This window comes from Lytechinus variegatus, chromosome 19, assembly GCF_018143015.1.
Source record: "Lytechinus variegatus isolate NC3 chromosome 19, Lvar_3.0, whole genome shotgun sequence".
NCBI classification, from domain to species: domain Eukaryota; kingdom Metazoa; phylum Echinodermata; class Echinoidea; order Temnopleuroida; family Toxopneustidae; genus Lytechinus; species Lytechinus variegatus.
In genome coordinates this window covers 21,503,889-21,518,871 of record NC_054758.1, presented here as the reverse complement: position 1 = coordinate 21,518,871, position 14,983 = coordinate 21,503,889, and the positions used below count along the sequence as shown (strand labels likewise).

The 14,983-nt window shown below is 37.8% G+C and overlaps 1 protein-coding gene and 1 non-coding gene across 2 annotated transcripts in view; one reads left to right on the top strand and one right to left on the bottom strand.

The window, feature by feature from the left end:
* LOC121406096 (adhesion G protein-coupled receptor L2-like) overlaps positions 1-14,983 on the top strand; it is a 47,371-nt gene that overhangs the window by 15,329 nt on the left and 17,059 nt on the right. The window contains exons 2-5 of the mRNA XM_041597113.1: positions 6,594-6,639; positions 9,616-10,827; positions 11,977-12,032; positions 14,047-14,256. Of these exons, the coding sequence (XP_041453047.1) occupies positions 6,594-6,639; positions 9,616-10,827; positions 11,977-12,032; positions 14,047-14,256 (1,524 nt within the window). The remainder of the gene's footprint in view (positions 1-6,593; positions 6,640-9,615; positions 10,828-11,976; positions 12,033-14,046; positions 14,257-14,983) is intronic.
* Positions 4,384-4,457, bottom strand: TRNAR-UCU. The gene has a single exon. It is a non-coding gene; the product is annotated as a tRNA-Arg (tRNA).

Genomic DNA, 14,983 nt, shown 5'->3' with positions numbered 1-14,983 from the left:
ATTATTTTCAATTTCAAAAAAAAAATGCAGCGAAATTGCAAAGTGAAACTGACTATATCTTTCGAGTAAGGTAATTTCGTCGCAATGTATTATTGATTTGGGTATGGCAGGTCACACTATGGTAAAGTCATTTGCTAGATTATAATGGCTAATCTAAGAATAGATTCACAATCCTTATCTAAGAGAATGAGAAATAAGCACTATCACTTTAAATGTATAGAGAAGCAGATTTATGCGAACCACTTCGTAAGGGAAACAGAAGGAGTACCTACGATTTCCCACGGGGGGGGGGGGATTTGACAAGCAAAAAAAAAAGAAGAAAAAAGGTCTTTAACCACATTTCGTACTAGAAAAAAAAATGACTAGAAGAAAAAAAAGAAAGAAAACGTCTTTAACAACATTTCGTACCCCAAAAACATTTGACTAGCGAAAGAAGAAGAAAAAAAGGGTATTTGAGCTAAAAGGAGCGGGCCAAGGACCAGCTGTGACTCGACAGAGCGGGGGACAGGGATACGTCTCTTGCATGAGTTGTGGCTCGTCAGGGGGGCAGTCTGCCCCCCCCCCCCCCGTAGGTACGCTAATGTTGTCAGATGATTTTTTTTGGGGGGGGTCAAGCAGCAACAAAGTTCATTTTCTTCTTAAGGGTTGTACCTTATATATATAATGTCATACTTTGTGAGGAGGAAATAATCAATATCGATACTATCAAGTGTCACGACTTCACTGAAATAACATTAGAAAACAGGTGGTTCGTTCATTGTCAAGCGTCAAATCCTGCATTCTACTTCAGAAGGAAAATGAAACTTTTCGAGAATGCAACAAGATCACATCGTTGTGACTGGCAATGGGACAGTCATACCAAACAAACGTTTTGCAAACCGATTGATGATATGCCATTCGATACAACGTAATAAGTTTGATCGGCCTGGTATATGATTCAACTCGATGTGACGTAGAGACTGCTGGAGAATCAGGAAGAGAGGTGAAAAGATAATGCGGATATGATAAGTGATAGTGGTGCGCTTTGGAAATCCCCTGCAAAAGGATCGTCTTAAAGGTCATTCCATAGCTCCATGATCAGTCCACCCCAACATGAAGTTGATTCGGCAGGGAAAAAACTATTAATACACTGAATAGATCGTGGGAATAGGAAGCGAAATAAGGAAGTAATGACATTTTTAAAATTCGCACAGTGATATGTACATCACACACTGTTAGAAAAAAAGATTTTACAGAAGAAAAAAATAAAAACAGATTTTACTGAAAGAAGTAACCTACGAAATGGTCTTTCGTAGTAACCAAATCATTTGGTAAATTGTTAAAAGAACAAAGATTTTATACAATTTTTATAAAATTTTACAGAACATGCTTATTTTAAGAAGGGGGGAAAACATTTCTATTACAATGAATTTGTAAGGTTACGTACACCAAATATATATTTTCTGTACTTTTACACAAATGCATGTAATATTACAAGGTGCAGTAAGATTACAGGTGTTCTCGAGACTCTGCTGCAGGAATATTTGGGTTTTTTCAAGTAGACATTTTCTAACAGTGTAGGCGGATATGCAAATGAGAGAGCAGGGTGATGCCTCAAAGTATACTAGCTTTAATACAAGCGTCTTATGATAATAGACCTATATTGCTATTGAAAACCCTCTGTTTCCCCTTACCGCGGCTCCTGACTTACTCTCATATTGTGTCATAATAAGGTCGGGGCCCCTGAAAACGGGGAAGGGGGTGGGGGCTGGGTAGGCTTCAGCCCCCCCCCCCCTTCCAAGACCATGTTCGAATGCGTAAACAATACAATCTCATTGTGATTTTTGCATGGTCAGCCACAGCCCCCCACCCCCCCCCCCCCCCCCCACTCCCCTTCAAAACCGTTCCACGGCCCCTCAAATACTTTTTGCCTATAATGATGTAATTATATATATATATATATATATATATGTGTGTGTGTGTGTGTGGGTGTGTGTGTGTGTGTAAAGCTTTACATGTACAACAGCTTTTGGCAACTCTTTTTTATTTATTCAAATATTGTAAAGAATTGTAAGCTACGCCTACCATTGTTCTCTTCATCCATTTCTTTACAATATATATATATATATACATATAGAATTTAGTTTCGATTTCTTGTAGAAAATGACAAACTAATATGACGATCGATTGCGATGTTTTGGTCGAGATTCTCAAAATATTTGACTATTGAAATATTTGATATTTTACCCTCAATTTGCATACTAAAAAGATGCATGATAACTGGATTTTTTGCGCTTTTTTATTGTCGTCGTTGTTTTTTTTTTTTTGGGGGGGGGGCTGATGAACAGACACTGAAACATGCCATAATTTTCTAATTTCGTATCATGCAGGTTTGATCGCATTTTCGATTTCAATTATGTTTGATCTTTTTTTTCTTCTTCTTTTGTTAATTCAAATTAACTTGTTGCTGGTCAGGAGTAGACTTGGTTTAAGGGTTTTGTAAAGAGGTCGCTGAAGAGGATCCTGAAAGATATGAGAAAGTGTAATTTCGGAAAATGGTATTTTGACTTCCTATTCCCAATAGGGTTTGATCAATTACATGTTGAAAGATTTGAAACGTGAAACAAGATAGGGTTAAAATGGAAAGCCGTTGACCGTCCAAAAAATATTTTATACCGTTTTCACGACCAAGAACACAAAAAAGGGGAAAATTGAAAAAAAAAAAGAAAAAATAAACAAATAAAGAATATAAATCTTATATTTTTTTCTGAATATTAAATAATTAAAAATCTATCACAAAAGTCAATTGTTCTATTTAAAAAAAAATCCTATACGCTTTGTCTGCCCCCTCAAAGTGTCTGGCCCATTACGCCACTAATTGGACTTCATTTACTTTGGAGATTGTAATACACCCCCACCCCCACCCCATCACAAAAAAGGGAGGACAAACTAGTGGTTGGCTGCTGTCATAGCTATGATAAAATAATGTTAACTTCTCTGATAAATGATTATATAGATATTTCAGTAATAATAATAATAATCGTAATAATACTAAATAATATTGAAGATAGCCATTGCATAAATTAGGTTTTTCATGTTCATATTTGGACATCGTTTTGGTTTTTAAATACCTATGTGTATATGTTTTATCATAACATTGTAACTTTGTGTTTTTTTTATCCTCTGCAGTCCTGACAAATTAATGTAATGTAAAATAAAATCAATTATATTATAATTATATTAATGTTAGTGATAATATAAAAATAGTTATAACAATATTAATAGTAATAATAGTAATAATAATAATTACAAAAATAGTAATTGTGGCGTGTGATACGGCAAATTGCACACATGTATAACCCAAGAATCAGACCACTCTTTGTTTCGCAAACATGCAGACGATTTATGCATCAATATGTAATTTTGTACAGAATAAACAATGATTAACATTGGTTGTATAAACTGACTTGAGAGTATCACAGTAAAAAAAATGTCGGCTTACATTGAGGACGTCGTGGTTAAGACTAGCTTTTTAATCTGAGGGACGTAGGTTCGATTCCCAGCCATGGCATGTTTTCCTTCAGCAAGAAATTTACCCACATTGTGCTGCACTCAACCCAGGTGAGATGAATGGGTACCCGGTAGGAAGGAATTCCTCGAATGCTCGAGCGCCGATCAATTAGGTAGGCGTGCTAAAGCGTGGGTAATAACATAATCATGTTTAGAAGGGCACGCAATAGGAGAACAATTTTCGGAACCGAAGTGGCTTCCCTGGGTAAAAATATTGTTATTATATATTATTATTTGTCAAACTGACAAAATAATCTGAATGCATCTTAGAATTCAGCGTCCCTCGTTCACTCCGTTCTTATGCAATCTGCATTGGATTTAAGTTTCCTTTACGTAACGTTCACACCTACATATATACAATATTTTCACCCGAAAAAAAATCATTCATGTCATAACTTTAACTCAACATTTTAGTTAATTAAAACGGCGCAACTAACCAAATTTAAGATAACAAGTAACTCTACTCATGTCGTCGGGCTTGTATCACAAAGAATAACGAAAACCAAGATCTCCCACAAACGAGGCAAATTAGCGGCACGCCTACAAGCGTTAAAATATCTCACCGCCGCTACCGACCTATTCCCAAATTAATCTTAAAAAATCATTAAAGCAAATGAAGACATTATAAAATTTCAAGATTTACATGTCTATGATAATAAACAAAATACAACAATAATATCAATAATAATAATAATAAAAATGGTAGAAAATGTTTTTGATAAAAAGTAATAACTATGCCTTTCGGCAGCAGATTCATGCTAAGAAAATCATAGCCAAAAAAAGACATCGAGGAATCACTTCAGAAGCCTGAAGGATATAAATTAAAAAATGAAATATCCCTGCCGGGACTCGAACCCGGAACCTTTGAATTAGAAGTCCAACGCGCTAATCCATTGCGCCACAGGGACTGATTCGAAATAATAATATATCCATTGATCCTAAGTATTTCGTATTTATTTAAGTACGTAAACCCATAAGAAGGCTTAAATTAGAATATACATGTACGTGCAGGTTAGAAAAAGCAAGAAAATATCAATTATCTTAAAGATGATAAACATATCGATATTGTCCAACATTACACAAGCTTAAAGGACAAGTCCATCCCAACAAAAAGTTGGTTTCAATAAAAAGAGATGAATCCAACGGGCATAACACTGAAAATTTCATAAAAATCGGATGTAAAATAAGAAAGTTATAAAATGTTAACATCATAGTTCATTTCATTTATTGATTCCACTTTTAAAACAAAATCATAATATACATAACAAATGTATTCATATACATAGTGTATCAATGATCAAATTAAGTATCAAACATACGTATTTAAGCATAAGGTACGCTACAAAATGTAAAAAATTAGGCTGCCGATGGGGAAAAAAATTGTTACCTTGAGCGAACAAATGTGGAAACCCAATGCATATATATTACATAGATTGTTTTACACAAAATATATCGAAAAGCATACCAGTATATGATGAAGTAGAAAAAAGAATAAAAATAAGAATAGTAAGATAAATGATCGCAACCAAATTTGGCACACACATCCTTTGTCATGTCCTCTAAAAAAACATAGTCCAAATACTGATATTCATTGTATTTTTTAATATTGATAATTAATTATGCGAATTTTTCATACTTTGGTACCTATTGCGGTCCATAAATTCCCGTTTCAAGGTTTTCAGCTGTAAGAAGAGGTTGTTTATCATGGAATTGTGTCATTTCGTGCTTGAATGATTAGATATGCTTATGCAAATTAGTAATTACTAGATATGCAAATAAGTACTCTGCACGCGTTATGTAGAGAAATACAACATTTGGCATGTTTTATTGCATTACACTCTCTTGCAATGAGCCAAAGCAATCTTTGGCTCATTGCGTAATCTTACAGGAAATTGGTATTTGATGTATGGAATCTTTCAAATTTCCTTGAATAAAACACCCTTTTCCCCTTTTTAAACAGACCTGTTCTGTTAAATTGCAGAAAAATTCTTGTTTTATGAATTTTCAGAATGATTCTGTTATTGCTTTCTACAAAATCTTCTGTTTATTTTCTGTAAAATCACGGGTTTTTTACCAATTTCCTGTAAGATTACGCAATTCGGTAAGATTACAGGTGTTCTCGAGACTCTGCTGCAGGAACTTCTTTTATTTTTTCAAACAGTGTAGATATATTTTGGGTTTGTGTAATATATAACTTATTCAATATCAATTATAGCATAATCAACTAAAGTGTGACATTTCTTGTCTATTCAGTGTTTCCTGCACCCAAGAATATAGTTGTGCAAGCGATTCTGGTATTTTGCACTACTTTTCTTATGTTTTTCTTTGATTTTAATTTCTTATGTTTTTCATTATTTTCATATCCTAGAACTGCTACTTGAATTCACAAGTGACATAATATAGAAAGAAACAAATAAAAATGTAGTTAGAAAACAATGTGTATAACATTCATTCAAATACCATACACTTTACACACAAACGAATACAAATTTCAATTTCTTACGTGACATGTGATACGAAAATGTTACGTAACTCCGCTACCGCGGCATGGGGGTATACAAATTTGGTATCAAAAGTTGCGCAAAACTCAAGAAAAAAAAGTCATGAAATGGTGGCGCGAACGCTTCATGCGCAAAAAAGTTTTATCGCGATTTATGTACCCCCCCGTCTTTTTAGGGTTAAGGGGTTCATTTTCAGAATATGGAAGATACGCGTGTAGGGTGCTTTTTGAGATCCCATGGTCGCGCATGGTATCCACTCGTCAATGGAAATGGCCCCGAGCCTATGTGGACTTTGCCTGAAGTGATATCTAGATGCATTCCTACAGAAAGCAAAGAAAGTGGTTGACCACCACATGGATGAACTCCTGTCAAAGACCTCTGCGAAACGTTAAAAAGGATCATTGTTATAACTTGCTTACCAGTTGTTCGACATTTCTCCAACCATACTGAGTAAATGACGTCTTCACTTCTTCAAGAATTCAATTGAATAAAAAATTCACTGTGATTTATTACGTAAATAATTTCCTTCATGTCTCTTTCCAGGTACTTTGCTCTCTTGCGACTATCAGTACTTCTGTCTCGACAAACGGTAAGTAACCTAATTACGCGAATTTCGACGAAAATCGTTACGTCGCTCACACGTGTCCTTATTTTTCATCAAGCTCGCTAGTAAGCAGAACACACAAGGTGTTATTTGTGTTACATGTCCAATAAGCGAAGCGGCTATGAGTTTGCATGAACGCAAGTCACACGAGCGGTCATCGTACATCACATCATGCACGTGACTCGACGTCCAATGCACAAAAGATTTGAGGTCACCTAGTGCTTCTAGGGTTTGCACGGAGTTGTGGCATAGTCCTATGCCAAAGTCGCTTGCAAGTCAGTTGTGCAAGTGGGACGCTCTACATTTCGCACATGGTTTTCCAAATGCGAAACCGATCCGTGGAGACTAGTGCTGGGGCCGATTGCACGAAAGGGTCTTTCCAGGGACCGTCTTTGGTGTCGCCCATCTTTTATGATACGCTATAAGCGGGATGTTTCTGAAACTTATGATAAAGAATAAGATTCGTTAAGAGTACGGATAGGTGCGGGAAGGGCGTGGCAGTGCGTGAAGCGGGTGCAAAAATGTCAAAGTTTTGAAAATATCACGCAATACAAATTCGTGAATCATTCGTACACTGTGCGTGCCATTTCGTGACGTCGTAATAAAAATTTTGTGGCGGAATAAATAGAAGGCACACCCGGGGTAGTAACGTGCAGTTTACGATAGGATTGCTCGTCATAATTTATTCCAGGCTGACACTTGCACCTTCGGCCACGATTTTGTCGTTGCAAGTCGTGCCATGTTAGGGCATGAACTGGGAGGCTCCCGCACTGTTCACGAATAGTTCACGCATAGTTCACGGATGCGTGCAAATCAGTGTTCAAAATGAAACGAACTGTCACGACGAGTTCACGCATAGTTTATCGCATGGTTTTCTACCCGCATTGACACGAAGAGTTTGCGAGATTCTCACGGTGTCGAGCCGACTTGGCCACGCCATATAAAAACGGCTCCTCTCTAACTCCTGGTCATTTTTTATTTGCTGTGGAAGAGAAAACAGTCATGCTGAATGTCAGAGGATACAAAGCGGATACTGCAAGAGGCAGAGGAGCAAAAAAAAGGTCAATTCCACCTCGAAGAAATCCACAAAGAAAAGTGTGGGTCAGGGAATGAATGACCAGAAGGCACAAGTTTGGACAGTATGAGAGTCTAATGACCAGTTTCAAGAAATGGTTGAGAAGCTAAACCTTGCAAAGAAATAATAAAGAGAAAAAGAAACTTAGAAAAGAAAATAGAATACGGAAAAGAAAAAGGTGATGATGCACAGCATTTGTTTAGCGCCATATATCTGTCAAAGACATTCAAAGGTGCATTGGAAGATTCAGCCAATCTGGGTCGCCTACAAGGGCGCGCACACAGAACTGTGACCCGCAGGTCTCCCCTCCCGATATGACTGGTTGGGGGAATGCAGGTGGACCACTTCACCGGGGTTTCCCCCTATTCTTATTCGAATAGTGCAGTGGGTTCTTAACGTGCACAGGTGGTGATTCTCCTCTACACAGGGCCTCCACTTAACGTCCTATATGAGGGGCAGAGTGTTTTTCTCTGTGAGGTGATGAGAAATGGAAACGAATAACAATAGAAAATAAATCCCTATCAACCCCAAAAATATTGAAGAAAAATGAAAAAATGGAAGTAAACGAATAAAGAAAGGAAAAGAAAAGAAACAACAGATGGATTTTGATTTTAGGGGCGGATGAGGGGACTTTCTTCAATGTCTTCATTTGCCACTTTATGGGGTTTTTTCGGTTTAGTGTCTGTTTCCTTTTTTTTTTGAGAGGGAGGGGTGAGGGGATTTGTTTTCGTCGTCCTTTGATTTTTCGCTTATTGAATTGTGAGTAGCGTCCATGAAGCCCTATATATGCCCCTTGACCGACACGACGCCACTGTCGCGCAGCAGTCCTGAACTGCTCGTTTACTCGTAGTAAACTGGTCGTGCCATGCGGAAACTAGTCGTGAAGTGCGTAAACTAGTCGTGAATTGCTCGAGACTCAATGCGTGAAGTACACGTGCCCGTGAAAAGGCACGGTCGTGCAGCGACGCGCAGCAATTCGTGATCATGTCGCGACCTACCCGTGATCTCCACGTGAGCTGTTCGTGAACCATTTGTGGCAGTACGTGACAGTCGTAGCATGGCGCACACTGGCACGCATCCTCGCTCATCGTCCCGACGAGTTCACCTACAGTTTTCGCATAGTTCCTGCCAGTTTAGTTTTAGTTTGCACAATGCGTGCCAAGGAATGGTGTCAGCCTAGCTGTATACAACAGGATTGCAACCCACGTGATAAGTGAACGCAGAGGGTGTCAAAACCCTATAATTTGAATATTTCAATTTGCGCTAGATATTTCACAGAATAGGGGGCTCGAAAGTACCTGCTGAGAGCATGTCGGGTCAGTTTTTAAGTATTGCATGAATTATGAGCAAGGAATGCTTTTAGTGTCGCAACTATCTCGTGAATGTGTCGGGACAAATGCGCGCATTAATACAGGCACCACAATGCGTCAAAGTGTCAACCGGGATTTAGAGTTTTCTACAAAATGTGCAACCAAGTCGTGCAGAATTGAGCGAGTTATGTACCCAAAGCCTTGCACATGTTGCAAGGTTCTTTATTTGGGAGAATCTAAACGTGATTGAATTTTACTTTCCAGGTAATGTACCCAGTGAACCAAATATCATAGGGCTAAATCTCCTGAAGAATATACTTTTAAAAATTGGTTTGAATTTTAACGGGGAGATTAAATTCCTGTCTTAAGTCGACCTTACAAATTTCACATAAAGTAAAACTTAATTTAAGGTAACTGGATTTTCAACATAGTATCTTCTCTAGATAGCTATTTTATTCATGAAAGTCCAAATTGTAATATATTTGGAAGGATCGAATTTCGAAAATCCAGTATCTTATGTTAGGGTTTGTTAAAACTAATGTATTATGTTGTCTTTTTCATGCTCCCCGCATTCAGGAAAAGTGTCTAGCGGTATCGACTGGACGAAGAAATATACATTCCGATTTGTGGATTCGAACAATTACTACGAGGAGTCACTCACTATCACGCCCAAGACTAACGGGACAAACATCAAAATACCTTGTAGAAACACCCACGAACTATTGAATTTCACAGCAGAATCTTTCAATGTATCAGGCTGTGGTACTGTCGAAATCTTTGCTTCTGCTGATGTCATTGTCCATGGCAAAGTGTTCAGCAGCAATGGTTTCACTGCTGGGTTTTTAGCCCTACCAGACGACGATCTGGGTACAAAGTATTTGGTCGATTGCTATACACCTATCGATCGCACGACACAAGTGGCCATATCTGCCATTTCAAATGACACGACCATAACTGTTAATTGCACAAGTAACTGCACTTTCAATGGGTCAAGCGTCTCTGGGTCTTTCATATTGGGAGCTGGGGAATCAGGAGTTTTAAAGAGTACCGAAAATAGCAAGGAAATGACTGGAACCTACATTGAATCTACTAAACCAATCTCAGTCATTGTTGGGGCCTATAATGTATACATTCCGAGTAATACGAGTAAAGGCCATGGCGTCGTTATGGAGCAATTGTTACCAATTTCCGCTTGGGGTCGAACGCATATCGTGCCACCTTTCAGACACACCCCGAACGGTTGGATCTTACGCATCTCGGCGATAAACCCAAGCACGAATGTATCCTTGACAGATTGTAAGATCACGGGAAAATTAGATAAACGATTGAATAGTAGAGAGTTTACTGATATTACCGTTAATGGAACTAATCAACGAATGTGTCTCATCGAAGCCGACCAGCCCATCCAAGTGATGCAATACGTGGCAAGTTCGCGCACCACACAAGACGAGTTGGGAGATCCTAGTATGACAGTAATCCCTGCAGTATCACGTTATCATGGCGACACGTCAGTAAGCAAGGTTAAGAAAAAAGAATTAAATTATACCATGGATGTTGTCACAACAAGCGAAGAACCGCCGATGATCAACGGCTCTATGACTGACTTACGCAGAAATCATACGCAACCCGTCATTATTAATGGGACACAATTCTTCTTGTACACCTTCGAATTACAAATTGGAAGATATCAGGTTACTCGTCGGAATCAATCAGATAGAATGTGGGTCAGACTTTACACACTTCACCATGCTCTTGGTGCAGCAATGTTAGGAGATGTAAGAGTCTCAGGTAAGAACAGTATCAACTTATTTTTTCCGTGTCAAGACAGAACAAAGTTAATATGGTATAGGGGTTTGAAAAGATTGGAATTCCCTGTCTAAGTCAGTTGTAAATGCAACTAGTTTAAATCAGTTAAAATCAGGACTTGAAAATTTTTGGCACAACCAACCTCTGAAGTACAGACCTTACCAAAGATAAAAAAAATCAACGAGGGGCACATAAGCATATTACTTTACGTCTCAACATCCAAGTGAATCCAGGTAAGATTGGATAGCGATGTTCAATATGTTGCTATAAAACTAAACTTATATTTATACCATCTTGTATTTCCACTTTGTATTGTTTCATCCAACGTAGTCAGTATGACTCTATGTTATGGCGCGGGTAAGGAATCGAAATTTTCTTTGTCGGTCATCAAACCGGTCTTCCGTGGTTCTCTAAAAATCTAGGATTTGAAACAATTCCAGATCGGCTGTGAATAGTGAACAGCCGAATATTGGATTTAGTTTCAAACCTTGTAGATTTGAATATGAATCTAAAAGATTTGAATTTAAATCTTTTGGGATTTGAAAGTTAATCCTAAAGATTTAAAGCTTTCACAGGGGAGTTTACGCACTGCGAAGCAGGATACTTTTAAGACCAAATAAAAAGTATTGTCAAAATGCCCTTAATGACAAAGAGCAACCAAGAAGTCTTTTCGAAGATTTGTCAATCAAAACTGCAGTTTCGTCCTTGACTCTGGACAGTGTCAAAATATTGGCAATTTTTCGTCAGCCCCTAAACTAAGGACGAAACGGCTCTCCCGCTTCACAAATGTTCGACCATAATCTCCAAGTTGTTCATTGCCATGATTGTATGACCATGATGACGGACAATTTAAATACATTTAATGTATAAATTTTGAAATTGTTCTATTTCGCAGACTGTATATCACTTCATGGATCTTAGATTCATTGAAGATATATCTTTTATGTGATTTCGGAGTTATTAGAGATCACTGCCAATGCATCCCTCCCCCCACTCTTACACTCGCTGGGCCTCCATAAACACACACGCTACCCTACCTCATTATCTACCGTCTGTCCAAACCCCACTCCCTCCCTCTCTTATTCAAAATTCAAGTCTCTTTAATGCATTTTTTTTATATTTCTCCCTCAGTGAGAAATAACGACCAAACCACTGACATCAAGGACAAAAATGAACTAAAGAAAAAGGTAAGTAGTTTGTGACTTCCATAATCATCGGCGGATCCAGGGGGGTGCGCCCCCCCCCCCCCTAATAAAGAAAATAAAAAAAACTAAAAGAAAGAAAAGGCGCCGCTTGAAAAATTAAAAATAAAGGAAAGAAAGGGAAAAGGCGCTGCTTAAAAAAAATTATACACTGATATAACATTAGCAACAGTAAAGGAAAGACTATCCCCAGCAAAGCGTAATCATATCATCTTCCTTATTTTTTTCTTTTAACTACCCTTTTCCCAACAACTTCGCCGGTAGCAGTGCGCTGCCTGCATATAACTGGCGCCAATCAAGAATAATCAGCGCCACCTTAATCTAAATCGGCGCCGGACAAGAATAATCAGCGCTATTTAGTTATAAATCGGCGCCAGTCAAGAAAAATCGGCACTGCCAGAGTCTTAACCGGCGCCGATCAAGGATAATTAGCGCCACCTAAATCTAAATCGACGCTGGACAAGAACAATCGGCGTCATCTGGTTATAAATCGGCGCCGGTAAAGAATAATCGGCGCCTCCTGGTTCTAGATCGGCGCCAGTCGATTATGGATTGCCGCTGCCTGAATCTTACGTAACGTCGGTAAAAATAATCAGTACTACTTGTTTAAATCGGCGCCGGTCAAGAATGATCAGCGTCCCCTGATTTCAATAAATAAGCGCCGGTAGAATAATGAAGAAGGGCCTATTGCTAACCAAATCTAGATCGGCGCCGCGGTCAAGAATGATCGTTTTGCCCTCCCCCAATAATTCCGCATGTGCAAAAACAATAAGATGGTAATGTTACACAGAAATCAGCAAACGAGATTGAGCTACACAACTCGTTCTTTATTAAAAATCGTGCTCAAATTATCAGATTGGAACATAAAAATTTTCAGCTCGCGCTTCGCGCTCGCATCATTTCTGTAGCAAAACCCCATACTTTTCATGATTAAATAGGTGAATAGAATGTCCCGTTTTTAGTTCTGAACCTCAAAAGAACTCCCGCTTCGATTTGCAATAATCTTTTGTTGGATATAATCTTGTTCTTAATTAAAACGTACATTAAACTGTAATGTTTTCAGATCGAAATATCAAAATTTTAAGCTCGCGCTTCGCGCTCGCATTTTTTTTTAGAAACCCATCTTAATCATTGGTACCAAGAATGCTTAGAATATCAAGCTTTCTGGTCAGAATATAAGTAAATTTCAGCTCGCCCTCGGCACTCGCATTATCTGTGTAGTGAGATATGTATCCTCCTCATGAGTTACTACAAACAGTCCTAAACACGCACCTTTTTCCTGTTTTCAGGTCAGCATACTTAAAAAATTTCAGCTCGCGCTTCGCGCTCGCATTAATTTGTCGGTGAAATATGTGTCTCTATCTCATGAGTCATGTATATCTATATGATATGAGTCATATATATATATATATATATATATGCATGTGTGTGTGTGTGCGTGTGCGTGTTTTGACAGGGTCAGGCATTACCCCTTTTTCTTTTTCAACATTTTCTTTTATGGCGCCGGTGAAGTGCAAAAATATGTGCGCCGCTCGGCAGTGCCCCCCCCCCCCCCTTTCGCCAAAAGCTGGATCCGCCTATGATAATTGTTATATGCCTTTTTAGCACCACGTTTTGTGTCATATCAAGAGCTTTAATCAGAGAATCGTTAAGCAAAAAAGCACTCATATCTTCATGTTTCCGCTCTTGTATATAGCAATATCCAGGAACTTGTACATGTGGAACATATACGCATTATACTTCCTAATGGATTTTTTAGAAATATGCCTTTCGTTTATTTTTTTCTCAATAAAGGATATGCAATGGACCTGAAAAACATTTTCATGTGGTATTATGAAGAGATTCTATCAAACAAGACATATCATGAGATGTATCTTATACCAGAGCATAGCCTTGGAAGCAAGGGTGTTCATGGTTCTGAAGCACCTCCAAGACCGATCAACTATAGCCTCAGACAACAAATATGTTTAAATACTCTTTCGTTTTGTCGTTATTAAAGCAAAAGGAATTTGAAACCCGATTTCCAGACAAATTCCCTGGGTATGACGAGGCAGCGGAAGCACTCGACACTGTTACGTCGTATCTCGTTGACAAAGGCAAGCTTGGTTCCGTGATCGAAACCGAAGTCGCACTCGAGTTCTTCAAGGGTGTCCTAACCCGGAAACCCTTACTGAACGCTACCGTGAATGACACAAAGTCATTTCTAAATGTAAGCCACCTTAATGCGAATCTTAGCTCTTATTTTTCTTAACCTGACATGGACAATTATATCATCGTTGCCTGCATTTTACATTTTCAATTTGTATTTCACATTAATTAATTATCATTATTATTATCATTATTGTTGATTATTGTATCATTATTGTCATTAATATTATTAATATTATTGTTGTTGTTATTGTTACCATAATTATTATTTTCAATTGGTACTGAGTGGATGTATTCTTTTATTTGAATGATTTATTATGAAATGTACTTTGATAATTTGTGAAATATGAATAAAATGAATAGATAAATATAGATAGTATTTAAACATTGATGTCATATTTTGGCCCAAGCCACCATTTTTACCTACCAAAAGCCCGCTAATCTTGTCGTCGAAATGCATATTGTTACTATTAAGGTTTAAAGTAGGATTGTTAAAGTGACAATGTATTCAACAATAACTTTAAGCATCAATTACATGAAAACCCTGTAATTTATCTTGCATCACTCTCGATTTGTTTTTAGATAATCTTCAACAGGTTGCAATTTACTCAGCTATTGTTTCTTCTGTTTTTCTTTGTGTGTCATTTTAGTATTTCCATTCATTTTGTATATATCATTTGTATTATTTTCATTTACATTGTTCTTATATTATGAAACAAATTGTGAACCATTTTGAAAAGTATAATTTATACTGAACAAGCTAATATTGTTCACATTCGGTGCATATC